Raw genomic sequence first — 23,913 nt, forward strand, 5'->3', positions numbered from 1 at the left:
AATGGCTTTTTTATGGCTTCCGCTGGAAAAAGAATCCCAGAAAGTCTATTTTATTAGAAAGAAGCGATATTGTCATATTGAGAAGACATTTTCTAAGAACCGTAAAGGAAATGAGAAACCAAAAAAGAAAAATATTTTATCTTGATGAAACATGGATCAACGAGGGTCATACACCAAATAAATTTTGGCAGGATGAAACTGTTACAAGTCAAAGGCACGCTTTTGTAAATAACTTATCTACTGGTTTAAACCCACCATCAGGAAAGGGACGCAGGCTGATAATAGTACACATTGGCAGTTCAGACGGTTTTGTTGAAGGTGGTTTATTAACTTTTGAATCAACTCCTACCGGTGACTACCATGAAGACATGAACGCTGATGTCTTTCAAGAATGGTTCGAACAAATGATAGATCTTCTTCCTAAGAACTGTGTAATAGTAATGGATAATGCAAGTTATCACTCCAGACTTATAGAAGGACTGCCCACAACCAAGTGGTTAAAAAAAGACTTGCAGAATTGGCTGAGTTCAAAAAATATTACGTACCATCCCGGATCTATAAGAAAGGAACTTTATTCGTTGTGTGCCCTTCATAAAGAAAAATTTAAAAAATACGAAATTGATGAATGAAATTGACAAAAATCGTGGAATGACAGTACTTAGATCCCCACCATATCATTGTGAATTAAACCCGATTGAACTGGTATGGGCACAGATAAAGAGTGAAGTTTCAAGAAAAAATACCACTTTTAAAATTCATGATGTTAAACAGTTGTTTTTGGAGGCCGTAAATAATGTAAAACCTAAAAACTGGGAAAAGGCAGTAAATCACACTATTAAAGAAGAGGAAAAAATGTGGAAGCTGGACAATATTACTGATAAAATGATCGAGCCAGTTATTATAAATCTTGGTTCTGAAAGTTCATCTTCTGAATCTGATTTGGATTTGTAACAAGTAGCTGTAAGTTTTATATTAATATTTTTATTCATCTATTTAACATACCTTAGACGGTTTTAAAAACTCTTTTTCTCTTTTGTAATTTTTAAAAATTAAAAAAAATGTGAATTTTTTAAAACCCTTTTTAATGTAGGCCAGTCAGTTCTAATATAGTGTGTGATAAAAGAGGTCACTTTTGTTTACATACACATAACACTTTATAACACTGAAATAATTCATTTATTTTTTACAATTATTCAAAGTAATTTTTCAATTAATCTTGAGCACGCCCATGGAGTGGCCGGAGCTACCAGTTAAAATTATGCTAATTACTCTCTCGTTCATAAAAATAAACTATAATGGACTCACAGGGTCATTTCTATGTCCCTGTATCATATACATCTTTATATCTTATATAAAGATGTTGTATATGATATTTTCCACAGATGTGGTATCCTACATTCATTTACCTTTAGTCAGATCCTTAAACTTTATCAAATGACACAAGAAATAAATAGCTATTTATTTTATTTTAATAATTGATAACTTATAAAAACAATTAACTATACGCAGTTGACTACACCTTCTAAAGATTGTCAGGTCCACAAAGTCCAGGATATTTCGAATTAACCGGCAATCCATCACACTTTGTAGCTGGCTCTCCTATCTCGTACACCGGCCATGTGTCAATGTTACCGCCTTCTCCGTAGTTACAAGCTAGGTAATACACATCCCAACCATCGGAACTTACGTAGAAAGTGAGTCCGCAACCAACATATCGTGTACGAGCCCACACTTCTGCTGTATAATGGCCTATCTCTTTTCCGCTAAAAAAAAACAATTGTCATCGTTTATAACTCAAGTCTAAAATAAAATGATAATTAAAGATTTCCTGCTCGCAGAACCAGTTGCACATAAACTACGTGTTGTTCACCGCAGTACTATACATAGCAGCATTTTGCAATGGATTTCAATAAAATTTTGTGTAAGTGTAGGGGAGGACGGGATAATGCCGTCATACGGGGCAATTTCGTCACCGAGTATTCGTCACTGACTAACCCTGAGACATAGCTTCCGATTGAGCGTGCTTTGATCAGTACAGCTATTTCCGCTTTCAAGGTTAGTTCGTGCGAATATCAGTAAAACCGTTATAGTTTCATATTTCTACTTACTTCTGTCGTATTTATAACTCGAGGTAAGTGTGATAATAAGGTTCTTAACTGGTTTGTTGAATATGTCTAATAATATGATACCTTAGATACTTTTCGGTGAGATTGCTTTTAAATGTTTGGTTATTGTTTGTAGTATGTAGTGATATATCCACCATGTTGTTCTCGAGGGGTAATTCCGTCACTTTACTTTGGGCATTGATTATAAACCACCCACTTTAATACTTTAAATATAATTTAAATACTTCCTTAATTGACAAGTTAAAGAAAGAAGCAGAGACAATGGATGAGTGGGAAAAAATTTGTGTGTTAATGTTTGATGAAATTTCTTTGAAAAAGCAATTGGAGTACAATAAATTAGATGATATTATAGAAGGGTTTTAAGATTAAGGTGCTTTAGGAAGCACAAACAAACTTGCCGACACAGGTTTGGTTTTCATGATGCGCGGCTTGCTACATAACTGGTAGATTCCGATTTGTTATTTTGTTATAGTTGGTCCAATACATAGCGACAACTTAAAAAACATTGTAGTTGAAGTTGTTTCAAAATTACAAAATATTGGGTATATACCAAAAGTGTTAGTGTGTGATCAAGCATCTAATAATATAGCTTTATTTAAGCTGTTAGGCGCATGTAAGGATCAGCCTGTAATAGAAATATCACTGTGTATGATACACCCCACTTATTAAAGAGTTTAAGAAATAATTTTCTTAACAAAAGTTGACGTTTTTTGCCGATTCTAAACAAATATGGTGGCAAGATATTGAATACACATACAACATCGATAGAACCAATATCAGAGCAAAATGCCTGTTGAAAATAACAGACGTTCATATAAACCCTAATAATTTTTAAAAAATGCGTGTAAAGTTAGCAGTACAAATTTTTTCCAACTCAGTTGCCTAAGCAATATCAACAGCAATAGCTGTAGGACAGTTACACACCAAAACGGTTCCTCATACTGCCATATTTTTGAAAATTATAAATAATATTTTTGATGGTCTTAACAACAAATATTGTAGTGATAGTAATCCAAACACAAAGCCAATGTCAACTTTAAGCAAGTCAACTGAAAACTTAAAAGCAGGTTTAGAATATTTTAAAAAAATTAAAGTTTTTGAAAATCAGAAAGAGAGAAATAATATTCACTGTCTACACGGCTTTCAGTGGACAAGTCGTATACCAAGTTTGCTAAAAAAGAGTAATATACCTTCATTTTTGTAGCACTTTCATATAAATATGAACGTGGTTTTTAATTGTTCTCGACTTTTAATAATAAAATGTTTCGATATTGTCAATAATGAAAGTACTTCTTGAGAAAAAGAAATAATAAATATTTTTTTTTCCTAAAATTTTAATTTAAAATCTTAGTTTGAAAAGAAGTAACATTCAAATATACTTATTTACTTTGTTTTGAAATATGATATAATTAGTGATGTTTTAAACTTTCTAATCCTGTCCGTTTATCAGCTTTTACCTATTTTTCCTAGGCAGATGGCCCTCAACTATTTATATGTTGGAAATTCCCTCTCATTTTATCAAGATATGTACTTACCTGATTCATTTTTAACGTTGGTAATTTGTGGTATTTTGTCAAAATTAAAATCGATTGCATTTGGTACTCGCCACTACTTGCTTTTAAAACCTCGATGACGTAATTCCAGAAAGTCCTCAGAAAATTTTTAAATATAAAAAGTATGCGATCGAACAGTAGATCATATTGATTTTAGTTCACCTCTATACAATTTCTTATTTTGCGCAGAATATAATTGACTTCTATATTGCCATTTATAGATAAATTGTCAATTTTTTGTAGTACAATGTTACTATCAGAACAAAATTTATATCCTCATCTTCTTGTCGAAGTTCCTTCTCCTATCGAAGGCATACATATAGAAAACATACGAAAGAAGAAAAGTAATTATAAGCAACTTTTGTCATATAGAATTTTTTCACTAAGTTAATACTTTTCGAGTTATTTGCGAGTAAATAGTTCATTTTTTAACACAAAAAAAAATAAATTTTTAAATGGTTCTGTGCAAATAATTCAAAAAGTAAGTATGTATTTTATCGAAAAAAAAGCGTTTTCAGCAAAAATAGCTTCTAAAAAAGAGAAAAAAAAAATGGTATATGTATGAACTCTCTAGGCCAAGTAGAAGCAAAGTTGTAACCAACGAAAAATAGGTTCATATCTGTCATATTTCAACGTGAAATAACCAAAAAATGGTACACTTTTTGGGGAAACCTCAGTACAACTTTTTTAAAGTTTTCAAAAAAATATTCATTTTTGTTTTTTAATAAGTTTCTAGCATCAAAAGTAAGCGTTACGCTCAAAATAAAGTTGGTCCCTGTTTTTGGTCAAAAAACTCGGGAAAATCAGCCCCCAATTAGCATTTAAATCAAATTAATCGTTACCGCTTCACAAATTACTTTACTAATGTATTATTTATAATGATCTGTAAGTTTTATTTGTTCAAAGGGCATATTTTTTTAACAATTTTTTTTTAATTATGAAAAAAATGCTTATTTTCAAAATAACTTAATTTATTAGTGACACCAAAAATCACAAAGAGTAAAAAAAATGTAGGTTTTGCTTTTCTGAAACTTGCTTACTTTTGATGCTAGAAACTTAACAAAAATAAACCTTTATTAAACAGTTTAAAAAAAGTTATAATGAGTTTTCGTCGAAAAGTGCTTCATTTTTTTATTATTTCACGTTGAAATATTCAACATGGAATTTGACGAATCAGAACCTATTTTTCAATAACCCGAAAAGTATTGACTTAGTGAAAAAACTCTATAGAACAAAAGTTGCTTAGAATTACTGATTTTAGGCACTTCCGAACTTATCTTGAACATATATTTTTTCACTCCTGAGGAGGTGTGATACTGAACCATAGTGCAAAAGCATCATCTTTTTTTCTTTGACATCTTGCCTAGGCGTAAGCCAAATTTCATGTAAGTAAATCCAAGCGATTCTTTAAAATTAGGGGGTTTTGCAATATTTTATCCTGAGTGAATAAACTAAATCTTCAAATAAATTCTGTATATTAGCTTGAAATATTTTAGTTTGCATCAATTCTGGAAATTAATTTGTTTGAAAAGTTACAAAAAAGTAATTTAAATGAGATGTAATTTATCACTGCTAATTTTATTATGTATTTTATATTTTGTTATTTTTTGTATTGTATTGATAAATAAATAATTTTTAGAAAACCTCTACTGTTTTCATTAATCAATTTTTAGCGTTTTTTCTGAAGTAAAATCGAAATTCAATAATATAAATTACAAGCACGTTAAAATTATTTGTGAAAATGCTGAATGCAATCCTTATATTGTCGTCTATTGCACTAGACAATGGCCGGAACAGGCAACTCAAATTTATTTTTCAATCTTGGCAAATATTTCAATAATGTCGCCGCCATACAGTCAGGTAGTACTTAGGCGTGAGGGGCCAAGAGGTGTAAGTGGGCGGAGTTTAACACTCAATTCGTTTTTACCTAAGAGTGAGGTATCTATGTGGTGGTGGTTTATAATCAATGCTTCGGGGTAATGCATGAACGACTGAATCGATTTGGCAAATTTTGGTTTTGAAATACTCATTTAAAATCCTAGGAAGGTCTATTCGGTAAAAAAATATGATGAAATGAAGAAACTAAGAAAATCCATAACTTACTGGCTAGCAAATGAAGAAACCCACGATGGGTTGAAGTCCTTAACTTCATCATACCAACCATAGATCGACGAATTTAACATATCTTGTGTAGTTATAGTAGTTCCTTTGTAAGATTTTGAGAAGAGGTTTTGTCCAACCCACCCCCATTGAGCTGAAAAAGTTAAGAACTAGTGTTAAATTAATTTAATATTTTTTGAATTATTTTTATAGTAATCATCACAATAATTAATTGTTTGTACATGTGAGTCCATTTTCTAAATAGGTGAGAAAAGATTTATATTTTTTTATTGTGTTTTCTCTTTGTTAAGTGTAGTGGTTAAATCTACGACGACACTATTTTTGGGGGTCTTCATCAATTTTGACCATAGACCATATTTCTTTGAAACATGATGGCGCCAAAACGATTAATAACTCTATTCGGACATGCATTTCCTTCAAGGCTATCGATACAATTTAACGAATGGCTGTTGGTTGTGATGGAACTGCCGTTAATACAGGAATCAAAGATGACAATATCGTTTAGAACAAATCAACTGACATTGCGTCATCTTTTTCAACATCTGGATGGCACTACAAGTGGACCAAAAGGTTTCACAGATCCCATTGGCAAGGTAGTTACTAACTGTGAAGTATTACAAGTTGTTCCGTTTGGACAGAGAAATTCATCTTTTGGACATTCCGAGAATCTACTACTAGAAATGTTAGCCACAACAGACTGCACTCTGGCAGAACTGGCACTCTGCAAAATATTGATGATCAGGGAGACATCGAAGCCGTACCTACTTTAAATATGGATGCTAATGATTATATCGATATGATAGATTGAAAAACTTAGAAAGAACCTCCACTTACGAAGAATATCAATACCTACTGAAATAATATCTCAAGCCATCACAGTGTCACCTCGGGGAACAAATAAGGGTCTAACCACCTTCTGATATCCCCGGGTGCTCTGTAGAGGGCTTCGGAGTAAACGTCGAGAGCTCCTCTACTTAAGTCCATTTTCGGGTTATGGACTTTATAATATTTATCTTCGGTGTCTTACCGTGAAAAAAGCAAGATATTTCTTACATGACAATTTCTTCGTCGAAATAAAACACCAAGTTAAGTTGAAACAATTCTCAGCCACAGAGTATGCAAAATAAATGCAGGAAGCAAAGCCCCTAGAGCAATAAGCTCTGGGAGAGCCCGTAAAGGACTGACCTGGCTGACCTGAAAATCGCCAATATTTATATGCGCTGTTCGAGCGATAAATAGGGATTTCCAGGTCAAGAGCCAATGGGAAAATTCGAGGCGGGGCGATGCGCATCGAAATGCGTACTAGTCCACAGACTATCGCATTCGATGACAATAGAACCACATCTTGTGGAAAATGAAATTCTGAAAAATGTTAGAAAAATTCTGTGTCACACACAATCCACTGAAAAGTGTGTCAAGTGCTGTCATCTGTGGTCCAAGAATAAGCTCTAATCATATCGTCTATGCCTAAATTTAATACTCAGAAAGATTATCGTTCACAGTGATTTTGTAAGCATAATTTTTCATTTTATATTGGCTATTTTTTCTGTTTTCTTCATATTATAGTCCCAACAGCTGAAATGGATGAATGAAAAACAGTATCGTTGACTTTATCGAACATTTTTCTTGAAAAATTGAAACTGACAAAATAATTAAAATTTTAAAGGCGCTGGGGTAGTTGTCAAAATGAAAATAACAAAAATTGTCTCAAAGGTATTGATTAGTATCTTAGCGAAGCAGCAATCTTGTACCTCGCGTAGATAATAATGAAAAAAAAAATTTTTTTCGAAAATTCCAAAATTTTAATCATGATGGGGCACTTTTCAGACTGAAAATACGAACAAATGTCGTCAAAATTTTTCATTCTAAAATGGAAGGAGCATCAATTCAGCAGCCAGCGAAAATGAAATTCGAAAAAATAAATTTAAGCTCCACCCTAATCTACACTTTTGGCGAAGCCATTGCCGCCCTCTTTGGGCTCTTCTGATTCATTTGACGAAAGGAATCATTTCACATTAACTTTTGATTTACGTTGTGTGACTTGGCGTTTTCTACAATATTTCTCCATCCTTTTTTCTTTTTGCACTTGGATTTTCATTTTCTAACTACTATCTTCTTAAGATAGTAGTTAGAAACAGCGAGAGATACAGAGAAAGATCAGAGAAGCCAAACAGAAAGAACTGGAGAAAAAATGCCAAGAAATCGAAATTCTCCAAAGTAAATACGACGACTTCAACGTGCATAAGAAGGTAAGAGAAATTACAGGTAAATGTAAAAACAGAAGAATAAGTAAACTTGTTAATGACAATGGAGAGGTAATCGTGGACAAAGAGAGTATCAATGATACCTGGAAAAATTACATAAGAAATTTATTTTTTGATGAGAGAGAGAACCAGCCCCCAATACCTACGGAAACAGAACCACCTATACTAGTGGCAGAAATAAGAGCAGCCATAATATCACTAAAAGAAGGTAGAGCTCCAGGACCAGACGGAGTACAATCTGAATTTTTTAAACTTCTTGATGATGAATCTTTAAGAGTACTATGTAAAATCTTCAATAATATCTATGACACAGGCAATATCCCAAAAGATTGGCTACTTTCAGAATTTATTACCTTACCAAAGAAACAGGGAGCAAAAAAGTGCGGAGAATATAGGCTAATAAGTCTAATGAGCCATACATTAAAACTTTTCTTAAAATTATACATCGTAGAATATACAAGGTATGCGAAGAGAGAATACAAGACACACAGTTTGGATTCATGAAGGGCGTAGGTACAAGAGATGCACTGTTTAGTCTACAAGTATTATTTCAAAGATGCAGAGATATGACTTGCGATATTTACACTTGCTTTGTGGACTACCAAAAAGCATTTGATACAGTTCAACACCAAAAAATGATGAATATTCTAAAAAAAGCCCAAATGGATGATAAAGATCGGCGTATAATACAAAATTTATACTGGAACCAATCAGCCACAATAAGAACGAATTTTGGAGGTGAACCAACGGAAATGATCCAGATTCTACGAGGCGTTAGACAAGGTTGTATAATTTCACCTATATTATTTAATCTATATTCAGAGGAAATATTTAGTGAAGCCTTGGAAAAATGTGAACATGGAATACTTCTAAATGGAGAACGCCTAAACAACATCCGTTATGCAGACGACACCGTTATTTTTGCAGACAGTTTGAACAGTTTACAGCAACTAATAAACAAAGTAAATGAAGTAAGTGAAAGATTTGGACTTCAAGTAAATATAACAAAAACTAAATTTATGATCATCAGCAAAAATAAAGTTAGAGACGCTCAACTACTTATCAATAATACACCAGTGGACCGAGTAAAACAGTATAACTATCTTGGAACAACAGTAAATGAACAATGGGATCACTCACAGGAAATAAAATGTAGAATAGAGAAGGCTAGGAGTGCATTCAATAACATGGCCAAACTCTTTAAAAGCCACAATCTTAATCTGGAGATAAAAGTAAGGCTCCTACGATGTTATATCTTCTCAATATTGTATTACGGAGTTGAATCCTGGACACTAACTGAAGCAATGGAGAAAAAACTTGAAGCCTTCGAGATGTGGCTATACAGGCGAATTCTAAGGATATCATGGACAGACAAGATAACCAATGAGACCGTATTACGAAGAGTGGGCAAAGAAAGAGAGGTGATGTATACCATTAAAAGGAGAAAGTTGGAATATCTCGGACATATAATGAGAAACAGCACTAAATACAGATTACTGAAGGTAATCCTACAGGGTAAAGTATTCGGAAAGCGAGGAATTGGGAGAAGGAGAATATCATGGTTGAAGAACCTGAGGAAATGGTTCTCCACAACAACAACGAATCTATTTAAAGCATCAGTCAATAAAATAATTATAGCCAGAATGATTGCCAATATTCGGAACGAATAGGCACTGAAAGAAGAAGAATCTTCTTAAGGTCCCCAATTATCTTAATATTCCATCTTATTTTAGGTATTCCTCATAGTCTACCGGTTAGTAGTCTCCATTTGGTGATTTTCTTGATAACTGCTTCTAGATCTCTTATTTCTAGATGCCCCATCTGAGCCTTTGTGATAAATCTGGCGATGTCTTTTTCTTTCAAAAGTTTTCTTATATCGTGGCTCATCAATCTTCTTTGAGTCCGTTGAGTCCCCTATTGTTTAACCTGATTGTGGATAATATAATAAAAAAAAGTAAGAACTAAAAAGGATACCAAATGGGAGTAAAAGAACTTAAAATATTCTTCTATGCAGACGAAGCAATACTACTCTCTCAGAATGAAGATGATTTACAACGTATGCTGCACCAACTTAATATAATCGTCAGAAAATTTAACATTTTAATTTCCCCAAAAAAGATAAAATGCATGGTTACAACAGCAAATTTACTAAGATGTAAATTGGAGCTGGAAGGTCAGATAATAGAACAAATGGAGTTTAAATATCTAGGCATCGCATTATCTAGCTACGGAAAGCTCGAAATTGAAGTGGAAGATCAAGTGAATAGAGCAAACATAGCCACAGGTTGCCTAAATGAAACAATATGGAGAAATAAAAATATCGGGAAAGAAATGAAAGGCAGAATTTACAAAACAGTCATCAGACCAATAATGACATAGGTACGTGGCAGAAACACGACTTGGCACAGAGAAGACAAAAAGGATATTAGAAACAGCAGAGATGAAAACAATTAGAAAAATGGATGGTAACACACTATGGTACAGAGCTAGAAGTACGTCAAGAACTGGGTAATAAATAGAAGAGTAGAATGGAACAATCATATAAGCCGAATCTTGGAGGCACGTTGAAAAACAGACATAATCATTTTTACATAAAACGAAGAATTTTCTTCATTCACCAGTACCTCCGAAATATTTTTCTCTCTAGCTTTCTTTCTCGTTATCAACCATGTATGCATATACGTCGCTATTGATGTCAATTGCGTCGTCAATTTTAAACATAAGAGGACTAAAATCCACATTCTATACATACACCTTAACTTTTTCCTTCTAGTTGCCGAGCTGTGAGTGAAGAGCATTGAGAAAGATTCCATCAGGACTTGTAATAATAGAAAAAGGTTGTAAAGTCGTTGAAACAAAGCTATGCTTGCAGATTACTGCTGGTTTCTATGTAGCGATGCTCTGGAATTCACTTACAAGAACAAAACTAAAAGATACTGTAAAATATGCTTTTAAAGCTCTTTAAACAATTAAAATCGACTCATAGCAGTTTACCATACAATTTTTTATGTTTTATCTCTCGATGTGTATCCCTTAATTGGTTCAGCATTTCTCATCTTTCGTTTCTTGTACCAAGACAGTATGTCCCCACATTCTCGTCTTTACCTTGTCCTATTTTAGCGTTGAAATCGACTATGATAATAAAGTATGTGTTTGGAAAGTATAAAAAACAAAAAATGTACAGGCCCAACCTTGAAAATGCTTACGTTCAATTAATTCTTGGTGAATCATAAGGTTTTACCTTCTTTACAATTATTTGTGTCAAATTTAAAGCTAAAAAGGAAGTACTTAAAAATCAATTAGTACCAAACCAGTTTCGCGTTCTTTACACTAACGAATTAAAATAATAGGACAGTATTATGGGTGGGATGGTACTATTAGTACCGCCTTTAATATTGATATTTATTATTACTAAGTTAGCAATGTAGAATTGGCGAAATTAATTTAGGATTTTAAACAGTTGGTAACCACACTAACGATCCAGACCGTTATACTTCTTCAATTATTATGTATATTGTATCTTTATTGTACATAATCCCTGAGTTTTAAGGATTTTAACTATTTATTTAATTTTGTCACCTGTTTATCTCTGGTCCAGTAGTCTCTTTGTTTTCAATTTCTTTTCTTTTGACTGTGGATGCTGATATTTCCCTTTGGAAAAGAGCTTTTTTTACACAAAGGATTATTTATTATGGAACCAGAATAAAAGATTCCCAACTACTGTGCGGTTGATATCTTCTTCTTCTTCTTCTTTTTATATAGACATGACTCTGTCTGTTTTTCAATGTGCCTCCAATAAGTTGCCGTTCCATCGTTTTCATGGTCTTCCTATTGGGGAACCGTCTCTTGCCGTCTTTACTACTCTATTTGTTGTCATTCGGCTTATATGATCGTTCCATTCTACTTTTCTGTTTCTTACCCAGTTATTGATGTTCTCCACCTTGCATCTACGTCGTATATCTGTACTTCTAGCTCTGTCCCATAGTGTCTTACTATCAAGTGTTTTTATCTCTGCTGTTTCTAACATCATTTTTGTCCTCTCTGTGTCAGGTCCTGTTTCTGCCGCGTATGCCATTATTGGTCTGATGACTATTTTGTAAATTCTGCCTTAAGTTTCTTTTCCGATATTTTTATTTCTCCATTTGTTTCGTTTAGGCAGCCTGCGGCTCTGTTTGCTCTATTCACTTGATCTTCCACTTCAGTTTTGAGATTTTCGTAGCTAATTATTGTGATGCCTAAATATTTAAACTCCATCACTTGTTCTATTATCTGACCTTCCAGCTCCAATTTACATCTTAGTAAATTTGCTGTTGTAACCATGCATTTTGTCTTTTTTGGGGAAATTGACATGTTAAATTTTCTGGCGGTTATATTAAATTGGTGCAGCATACGTTGTAAATTATCTTCACTTTGAGAGAGTAGTATTACTTCGTCTGCATAGCAGATTATTTAAAGTTGTTTTTCTCCCATTTGGTATGCTTTTTTAGTTCTTACTTTTTTTATTATTTCATCCGTAATCAGGTTGAACAATAGGGGACTTAGGGAATCTCCCTGTCTTATCCCATTGCCGGCTTCAATAGGGTCGGTTAGTTCTTCTTCTACTTTTACTTTTATTGTGTTGTTTTGGTAGATATTTTCGATCGTTTTGATTATTCCTAGAGGTATTTCTCTTGCGTACAGTAAGTGGATAATGTCTTTTAATTTGACCCGGTCAAATGCCTTCTTAAGGTCTACGAAACATAGATATGCCGGTTTGTTGTATTCTAATGATTTCTCTTGCACTTGCTCATTATAAATCTAGCGTCGGTGCATGATCTTCCCGACCTAAAACCTTGTTGTTCTTCTGCTAGTGTTATAATTTCATTCAGTTTATTTATTATCACTTTGGTTGTTAAGTTTAGTGTTGTGTTTAATCAATTAATTCCTCTATAATTTTCCGGGTCCAATTTGTCTGCCTTTTTGCAGAGAAGTATTAGGATGCTTGATTCTTGAGGAATTCTGTTTTGTTCTATTATTTTTTGGATTAGTCCTAATAGTTGTTTGATCAGATCTGGTTCTTCGTACTTTAGGAGTTCATTCGGTATTCTGTCCTCTCCTGGTGATTTTCTATTTTTTAATTTAGAATTGCAATTGCCTTGCAATTCTTAGAAGGCACAGATTAAAGCAGAAATCTGAATTTGGTTTCGAAAATAAGTTTATGGATTTATTTATCAGATGTAGCTATTTCATCCAGATCGAAGCCATTTTATAGTTGCTTCTAATATGGCAGGAAAGATTATATTCACGTTCAGAGTGGTTGTGAATAGCCGCTCCGAAGATTCCTTTTAGGATGAAATACGTATAAGCAGATACACAAACGCACTGTACGTGCGTACACGTAAAAAATGTGTTGTTTATTCTTAGTTCGTTATTCGTGTAGAAGTTGATCATCAGTTCTCCATTTTCGTTTATCACATTCTCATTATGTTTTTGTTTAATGTCGGGTATTACGTGATTGCCTATTCGAGCGTTAAAATTCCCCAACATTATCATCTTCCCTCTGGCTTGATCTACTACTTGTTGCGGTTGATGTGTATATATTTATCTATTGTTATAAACATTTCCTGGATGAATTTAATTCATTGGATGAAATAAACATGAGTTTTGGAGGTGCTACTTCCTACAACATCAGAAAGTAGATCCGCTGTATTGTATAAGAACAAATAAATAAAGATTGAAATTAAATAATGAGTTAAAATAACACAAACAGTTAGAAACATAGGAATAATACGTTACTTACGAGTCCTTCTACATTTGTCGTGACCCCATTTGCACGAGTTTGTATGGCATTGAGCTATATATTCCAGTTCCTTACTATAACTCTAAAAATATTAAAATTATTAGATATATTATAACTAGAGTTCGAGAAATGTGCACTTAAAAAACCCTAAAATATGCACAAAAAACAGTTGAAATATGCACTAAAATATGCTTTTTATACTTTTGTGCATTTAATGCATATAAATAAAAAACGCAGTAATACTTGTATTGAAGGTATTTAATTTATTTTTTCTTTAAACGTCAAATAATGATGACATTACTTATCTAACTTGATCCTGTCAAAGTTTGATGTCTCCGCCGGCAGCAGTTTTTTTTCCCATTTCTTTACGGCGGAGGGAAAAATGTTGTCATGGCAACAATATGAAACATGTCACAAAGCAACAATACAAATGTCATTAACAACAATTAAACATCATTTTTATTTATAGTAATATTAAAAGTACAATTAGTTAATGAGGCATTTTCAAAATTGAAACCGTGCAAAAATGTTCCCGACTCTTGATACGCATTGGTAATTGTTGATGATACTGATGGTCGAGAACAACTTTCAGCAATCACTCCCGATGTTGGCGGTTTGCGAACAACAATAAGCTGTCTTTAATAATTGCAAACAACTGTCAAACAACTGTAACCAGGGAGACGCAAATCCCACCGACGACTTAATTATTTTAATTTATAACATCTAGACGACTTTGATAGTTGTTACAGTTAATTTCGAGTAAAAATAGCGTATGAATTGTACTATTTATGGTTGAAAATTGCTACGTTTGAAGAAAAAATAGTATACTTTATTCGGCAAAGAAGCGACTTTTCTTGCACTTGCACTCTGAAAATATGCACTTTTAATAAATGCGTATACACTTATACAATTTATCCAAAATATGCAAAAATGCGTTTTGCATATTTCCCCAGCTCTAATTATAATAATATAAAATTAAAATAGTTACAGAAATATACAAGTTATTTATTGAAAAGATCGACAATAAAAAATATCTACGTACCAGAGCTTTCATATTCGACGCTTTGGGTTGAGGTCCTCTCGTTTCTTTTCCTGTAGCAACTCTATTTCTCAATTTGTTATGAGCGTCCAGCACGAGTCGTCTGTCTGCATCATTCAATGTCATTGCTTTGAAATTTTTGCAATTATTTGGATCAGCTCCACATTTCTGGAGTAGAAAAAAATTTGTAGTTAAGTCACACCTATATAGGATTTCTTAAAATGTCAATTATCAATTGGGGGCTCATTATCATCAAGATTTTTCCACTGAACAAATAACACAGATTTTTAAGATTGTTGTGAAGATTAAACCTGACTGCATCTGGTTGATGACAGAAGCATCTAATATCAGTCCAACTATAATTCCGAAAACTTACCACAGTTTTCAGTAATAAACTATAGTGTATTTTTATGTATGAGAGAGTAATAAAACAATAAATTATGTATGCAAATCCCTAAACTGTTGATACGGGTGACTCAATGAAAAACAGATATTTGTCAACAAGTTTACAGAAGTATATAGGAAAACAATTTTAAATTGAGTATGACCACCAGGTATAAAGGTTGGAGCAGAATAGAATACAATAGTTGTGAGATTTACTAATCCCTAAATAAGGTTGCCAGTGTCGGAGTAATGGAGGTTAACAGGTACTAATGAATTTGCAAGAAATGTAAGATGTTTATTTTATTGGTTATATATAACCAATAAAAGTTTAATAAGTACCTACCTATTTGCAAAATAAAGTTTAATTCTTTAGATAAAATAAAACGTTTTATTTTATCTATTTGCAAAATAAAGTTTAATTCTTTGCCTATTTGCAAAATAAAGTTTAATTCTTTAGATAAAATAAAACGTTTTATTTTATCTGAAATGAGTGCATTCCACGAAGTAAGGGTTTCAACAATCAAACATTTAATTCTTTAATTCCAGGAATCTACGACAGTAATTGACTAGATAATTACCTTCTAAACTTATTCCACAGAAAATGTGATAGTGGGTTTTTCCATTTTGTGTATAGGAAGGTCCAAGTGGCGTATTCAAAATTCTTAACAGTTCACTAAAAGTAGGTACTTCAGTTGCCAGTACAAAAAACATTAATATTTAATTGTTTTAAATCATTTACAGACAAACGTTTATGTGAAAGTGTTGATGAGACCGTTGAGTTAGTTAGCAGTACACTTGGTGTTGGGAAATCTACGATTTACAGAGTTATTAAAGAAGAGAAATGTGGTAGTTTTCAAATGCCACGTAATGCTCCAGGGAAACCAAAATTTCAAATAGAATATCATTTTAAAGAAGGACTTCGACGGAAAGTGCATGAATTCTTCTTTAGACAAGAATTTCCAACATTGGATAAAGTTCTTGTCTCAGTTCGAGATGATAAGGATTACCCAGAAATGAGTCGAAGTACGTTATGGAAACTTTTAAAAGAAATAGGCTTCCGCTGGAAAAAGAATCCCAGAAAGTCTATTTTATTAGAAAGAAGCGATATTGTCATATGGAGAAGACATTTTCTAAGAACCATAAAGGAAATGAGAAACCAAAAAAGAAAAATATTTTATCTTGATGAAACATGGATCAACGAGGGTCATACACCAAATAAATTTTGGCAGGATGAAACTGTTACAAGTCAAAGGCACGCTTTTGTAAATAACTTATCTACTGGTTTAAATCCACCATCAGGAAAGGGACGCAGGCTGATAATAGTACACATTGGCAGTTCAGACGGTTTTGTTGTAGGTGGTTTATTAATTTTTTAATCAACTCGTACCGGTGACTACCATGAAGACATGAACGCTGATGTCTTTCAAGAATGGTTCGAACAAATGATAGATCTTCTTCCTAAGAACTGTGTAATAGTAATGGATAATGCAAGTTATCACTCCAGACTTATAGAAGGACTGCCCACAACCAAGTGGTTAAAAAAAGACTTGCAGAATTGGCTGAGTTCAAAAAATATTACGTACCATCCCGGATCTATAAGAAAGGAACTTTATTCGTTGTGTGCCCTTCATAAAAAAAAAATTAAAAAATACGAAATTGATGAAATTGCCAAAAATCGTGGAATGACAGTACTTAGATCCCCACCATATCATTGTGAATTAAACCCGATTGAACTGGTATGGGCACAGATAAAGAGTGAAGTTTCAAGAAAAAATACCACTTTTAAAATTCATGATGTTAAACAGTTGTTTTTGGAGGCCGTAAATAATGTAAAACCTGAAAACTGGGAAAAGGCAGTAAATCACACTATTAAAGAAGAGGAAAAAATCTGGAAGCTGGACAATATTACTGATACAATGATCCAGCCAGTTATTATAAATCTTGGTTCTGAAAGTTCATCTTCTGAATCTGATTTGGATTTGTAACAAGTAGCTGTAAGTTTTATATTAATATTTTTATTCATCTATTTAACATACCTTAGACGGTTTTAAAAACTCATTTTCTCTTTTGTAATTTTTAAAAATTAAAAAAAATGTGAATTTTTTAAAACCCTTTTTAATGTAGGCCAGTCAGTTCTAATATAGTGTGTGATAAAAGAGGTCACTTTTGTTTACATACACATAACACTTTATAACACTGAAATAATTCATTTATTTTTTACAATTATTCAAAGTAATTTTTCAATTAATCTTGAGCACGCCCATGGAGTGGTCGGAGCTACCAGTTAAAATTATGCTCTCTCGTTCATAAAAATAAACTATAATAATACACTTTTACACTCATGGTGCAAAGTTACTCGAAGATTGTTAAAGTAACCCCGTTTTCCGGTGGTGTATTTATTACATATTTAATAACTCATAGATGTTTAGCCCAAAAAAGAAACATAATAGTTCTTTTAATAATAAAATTGTATATGAACAAAATATCAGATTACAAACATTGTTCATAATTTTTCCTATTCAAGTCTAAATACAATATTCACGGTACAGACGAAATATTTAAGGAAATTACTGAAAAATCACTAGAGTATAATAGACTAGCATTTCTCTGTCTGATTGACCTAAGGAAAGTGTTTGATAGAGTAAGACTCAATGATTTGATCCATCTTTTGTATAAGAGAGAAGTTACCCTAAATGTTATAAAAACCATCGAAAACATCTACCAAAACAACAAAGTAAAAGTCAGAATAGATGAACAACTTACAGAACCTATAGAAATAGGCAGCTGAATAAGACAAGGGGATTCATTTAACCCCATGCTCTTCAATTTGATCATCGATGAAATCATCAAAAGTGTTAACAAAGGAAGAGGATACACAAAGAAATAAAAATACTCTGTTACGCAGACGACGCAATATTGATAGCCTAAGATGAAAATAGTCTGCAAAGACTGGTCCATAGATTTAACATAAGAGCAAAAGAATTTAATACAACAATCTCATCTCAGAAAACTTAGTAAGTTTTCTGAGAATGACTACTATTTCTCTCAGAAATAGTAGTCAGCAAAGAACCAACCAGATGTAAAATAGAATTTAATGACATCAGTATTGAACAAGTAATGGAAATAAAATACCTGAGAATTACACTGTATAGCTATAGAGACCTGGACAAAGAAGTGAGAGATCAATCACAAAAGCAAACAGACTGGCAGGATGCCTTAATAACACTATATGGCGAATCAGGCACATTAACACTGAGATGAAGTCAAGAATTTATAAAACCCAATAATGACATATGCCTCAGAAACAAGACCCGACACAGCCACAATGCAAATGCTACTGGAAATGGAAGAGATGAGAGTACTGAGAAGAATTACAGGAGGAAATAGGCTGAGAGATCGAAAGAGAAGTGAAGACATTAGAAGAAAATGTAACGCACAGTGTATAAATGAATGGACACAAAGTAGAAAAAAGAATGGAATAACCACATAAGCAGAATGGAGGAGACCCGTGTCGTCAAAATAACAAGAGATAAGATACCAATCGGCAGAAGAAGTATCGGACTGCGCAAAAGATGAGTGGCAATATGAACAACTCATATTATTCATATATTATTAGAGGTATTAATCCGCCAAACAGAATTGCTTATAAATAGGAAGAAGAGGAAGAAGAAAAAGTCTATTCTTCGTTCACAAATTGTTGAGAGCACGAAATATGCCTCAAACTCATAAAACGGTCGTAAATTATAGGCGTTCCTAAGGTGTTTATTCATTAAATAATAATATAATGTTTTAATACTGTTATATATAATATTGATAATATTTTAATACTAATATATTTAGCAAAAAAAAACAATTAAAACTTTCACGACTAATGTTGGTTATTATATTATATTAATAAAAATAAAAATTTAACCATTAACAATTTTGTAAATAAGAATACCTTATCTCTTTGGATATTTCAATACTAATCTCCGCGTTTAATCACTTTACTAGAAAACCTGGAATTCATATCCGAAGGTACTATTCTTTGCAAGATAATTAAGATGGAATTCCGCAGATTTTTAATAATATAATTATATTCGAAACTTAACTTGAAAGGGTGAAGTTATTACGAACGAAAACAATTTTTTTGTTTAGTACGTTTTTGATCGCATGTAATTTACGGCTTGTCGGTGTTTCCGCGTCTACGGCAGTAATTAGCGTCTCGAATATTTCTTTTGCGAATTATATGCAGTACGTGAGTGATTTTTTATTCCATATACCTACGAACATATACGTACCTTTCGCTTGTACTCGTTTTGTTGGATTGTTTGTGATGGCTTCATCATCAAGTTTTACACCGGTACTGTTGCGTACAGTCAGTAAGTCTGTCTATTCACCAAGAGAGAAGACTATTGTCCTGAATGTTCACGATGCTCTGGTTTCTCAGAATCCCACAAACACTGTTCGCAACATAGTCGAAAGTTGTGCCAACATGACTGGCGTAGGAGAGTCAACTTTATATAGGTTCCTATCAGAAAGAAAAAAACACGGTATAGCTAACCCAAACACAAACGAACACTTAAAGAGAGGGAAAAAGCCTATTGAAATTGATGAAATTGCCAAAAATGGTATTCGAAGGAAAATTCATGGATTTTTTTTCAAAAAAGAAATACCAAACCTAAACAAAATTTTACAAGAAGTTAGAGACGACCCGGATTTGCCTCATATCGGGCGAACTAAATTGTGGCAAGTTTTAAAAGAATTAAATTTCCGGTGGGAAAAATCAGACCGAAAATCACTTTTGATTGACTGGGAGGAGAAGATGATGTTGGAGAAGAAATTATCTAAGATTCATACGAAAATTCCGGGCTGAAGAAAGGATCTTCTACCAGGATGAAACGTGGGTAAACTCAGGTCATACTCTAAAAAAAATTTGGTCAGATAAAAATATATTAAGCTCCAGGCAATCCTTTATGGAAGGTTGGTCTACTGGTATCTCCCCACCTTCTGGTAAAGGCAGTAGATTAATAATTTCTCACATTGGCAGTGAAAAAGGATTTGTTAAGCATGGTTTGTTGGAATTTCATTCCAAAAGCACAGAAGACTATCACGAGGAGATGACAGCTGATGTTTTCGAAGAGTATTTTGAGCAAATGATTGAACACATACCACCAAATTCAATTATAGTATTAGATAATGCACCTTATCATTCACGACTAGTAACGAATGCGTGGAAGAAACGGGATATTCTTGACTGGCTGCGGAATAAGTATCTGCCTTACGAAGATGGAATGGTAAAAGCAGAACTTTTAAAAATTGCCCGGAAACACAAATCTAAGTTCAAGAAATACGTAGTTGACAAAATGGCGGAAAGGCGAAACATCACAGTCTTTAGACTTCCACCCTACCACTGCGAAATAAATCCAATTGAACTCATTTGGGCACAAATGAAAAGTTATGTGGCTAGAAAAAATACGTCATATAAAATACAAGCTGTACGTGAATTGTTATACGAGTCTTTATAACATATTACAAAACAAAACTGGAAAGATGCAGTAAGACATGTAATAGAAGAAGAACAAAAAATGTGGGATCTTGATAACATGATTGATGCGACCGTAGAGATTATTAACCTAATTATTAACCCTCAAGACGACTCGGATTCCGAAGTTGATCCTATTTATTTTGAATTTGAATAGTTTTCTAATCGTAATTATATAAGGTAAGTAATAGTAGTTGTAATCGTAAGGTATTAAAGGAGAAAGGCGTAAAATGTCGCCTGTCAAAATGTTCAATGTGTTTTAAATGTATCCATTTTTTTTTTCAAATCCTGAGAAAACTAAAAAGCATTTTTGAAAAATTTAAAGGCAGAATAAAATATTTTTTAGAATAAATAAAAAGTTTCTTTTGCATGCAATATTTTCAATTAAAAATTATACTATATTTTCTCTTTTATTTTCGCCCCTGTTACATAACATATTAAAATAAACATTGTAGAAGTTTTCAGGGACTTTCTGCCCTGAGTAATAATGTAATCTTTCATTCTGCGTTTAAATTTTTCAAAAATATTTATTAGTTTTCTCCGGATTCGAAAATAATGGATACATTTAAAACACATTGTAAATTTTGCCAGGCGACATTTGGGCCTTTTTCCTTAATTAAATAAATGTATCTTTTACAAATGGCAAGAAACTTTTTATTTTTGAATAAAATAAATAAGTTTTATTAAAAAATACAATTTACATAAGTACAATTTAAAAAATATATTTATTTAGTTCAAATAAATGTTTCAATCATATACTCTACGACACTGGTCGTTCATCTCTAACCATTCAAAATACCCCCGTAATAGGATTATAAGGTATTGTATTCCTTTAGATATAAGGTGGGTTAGTCGAAAACGTCTTAAACCGTCAGTTTTAGGTTGGTTTTTACTAGTATATCGTATTACCTATCCTCTCTGTGTTTCAGTTTTCTAATTAGGGTTAAACTTGTAGTGAGCTATCAACAAAATGTGAACCGGGTATAAATGCAAACTAACTGTTCTCTGTAACAAACTAACACATTTTACAACGTTTTCTGAGTTTTTCGATGTTGTGAATTGGTGATAAATATACGAACCTTTTTATAAAGGGTCATAAAAAAATTACATTTGTTTAAATATTAATTAAATATCTAAATGGTTTGTTACACTCCAGGAAAAATTAGAAGAGTACGATTAATGTTTATATGAAAAAGAATAATAGAAAAATAATGAAAGAAAATATCTTGCATGGAAGAAAGCAAAAAGATAACAAGAAACAAAATAGAATAAAATTACACTACTAAGTTAAACCGTTGATTGATTCAATCAACGGTTAAACACTACTTACCACATTTTTTCTTTCACACACCGTCTGTAACGTACCATCACAACTTAATTTGCAATAATCAGTTTGAGCTTTCACAGTATAAATTACGAAAAGCAAATAAAACAGCTTAATACGTCTATCCATTGTGTTGCTTTTGAAACCATTAAGTGTTTGAATAACGCTTCGCAAAATATTGTTTTTATATACCCGTTCATATCTTATCAATATTCTAAGAAGGCCCTTAAACTGCTGTTTTTCCATTACCTACGTAAAGTGATAATTTTAAATAAAATTAACGTATAATTGCAGAGGATGGATAACGTTCTCCGCATCGAAAATATAACACATGCCTTTCCTTTCATCCATACATTCCTTTTTTTATATTATTTAAACATTAGCTTGATAAGCATGTAAATTACAAACATTTGTTTACAGTTTGGTTTAAAGCAAACAATTTTTATATTACATATGTATAATCGATAAATTTTCTAGCTTGACAAATACAATTATAATTTGTAATTTTTTCTTGGAATTTTTTTAGGTAGTTTGTTTATTCTCAAAATTGATCAACATATCGCTGCCTGAGTATTACAAGGGTGTATGAAACAAAATTAAAAAATCAGCAATTTTAAGATAACATGGTTCTATGTATCATAAGGCACATATTCTTCTTCTTAATGTGCCCCATCCCTAATGACATTGGCAATCATCATGGCCCATTTGACTTTACCTGCAGCCGTTCTAAAAAGTTCTATTTACGTTTTCCCACTCCATTGTCTCAGATTCTTCAGCCAGGACGTTTTTTTGTAAAGAAAACGATATGATAATTGCAAACACCTGGTATAAACTACCCAAACGACGACTATAGACTTGGAAAGCCCCATTTGATGATGGCAATAACCTTGAGTCCTCAAGAAATCAAATAGACTATATACTTATAAATGACATTTTCCGAAATGGCGTCAAAAAAGTCACTAAATTTACTGGGACAGATATTGGATCTGATCATCAACCACTTGTAGCAGATATTAAACTAAGGTTAAAACGAATTCAGCGACAAAAACCAAAAACCAATGTACTTAACTTTGACGATATAAACATAAAACATAACATTAAAAAAGAATTTAACAATAGAATAAAAAAAACGGGTGTGGCAGTCCAGTGGGACTGCCGGTGGAAGTTACACTTCTATACACGCATTCGCCGTTACAAATTTATTTGGGAGTCAATCTGCACAATCATTACATATGTAATTCTATAGGTAAGACATATCAGAAAGAGAAACATAATTAATAACAACTTACTAACAATGAAGGATTGAATCAATATTTTGATGAAAATGTATATTTTTATTTTCATATATGTATGAAAGGAGTTGAATGCAAATTTTTCTACACATACTCTGCAGTAAAATTTATTGTTTATTTTGTTATTAATATAATAATACAATTGTGTTTTCATCTTGTTCAGCATTTGTGTTTGGGCATAAAATGTTATGATGCTTTTCTCGATTTGAACTGTCTTTTAGCAAAGCAAGTTCCATATACGAGCTAGGCTTTTGCTTATATTTAGTACAAGTTTGTTTTTCGTTGTTAGAAAAGTCTTCTAATTTTATTTTAGAAAACGGTAAAATGATATTTAAATACCAAAATTTAGACATAAAATAATACAATATAAATTAAACTGCCATATTAATAAGTATTTAAAAATGACAATAATATACATAAAAAAAATACACTACAATACAGTGCAACATAATTCCATATAATAATACAATACAAATTAAAATGCAATATCCATAAGTATTTAAAAAT

At 32.4% G+C, this 23,913-nt stretch overlaps 1 protein-coding gene across 1 annotated transcript; it reads right to left on the reverse strand.

The window, feature by feature from the left end:
• Positions 1-1,438: 1,438 nt before the first annotated feature.
• LOC140449410 (venom allergen 5-like) lies at positions 1,439-22,280 on the reverse strand. The gene is made up of 5 exons (XM_072542571.1): positions 22,121-22,280; positions 14,886-15,050; positions 13,844-13,925; positions 5,783-5,933; positions 1,439-1,763 (listed from the first exon to the last, which is right to left on the reverse strand). Exons 1-5 carry the CDS (start codon positions 22,241-22,243, stop codon positions 1,523-1,525), a joined length of 762 nt encoding a protein of 253 aa, XP_072398672.1. The 5' UTR covers positions 22,244-22,280; the 3' UTR covers positions 1,439-1,522.
• Positions 22,281-23,913: the final 1,633 nt, after the last annotated feature.

This window comes from Diabrotica undecimpunctata, chromosome 9 (genome assembly GCF_040954645.1).
Source record: "Diabrotica undecimpunctata isolate CICGRU chromosome 9, icDiaUnde3, whole genome shotgun sequence".
NCBI classification, from domain to species: domain Eukaryota; kingdom Metazoa; phylum Arthropoda; class Insecta; order Coleoptera; family Chrysomelidae; genus Diabrotica; species Diabrotica undecimpunctata.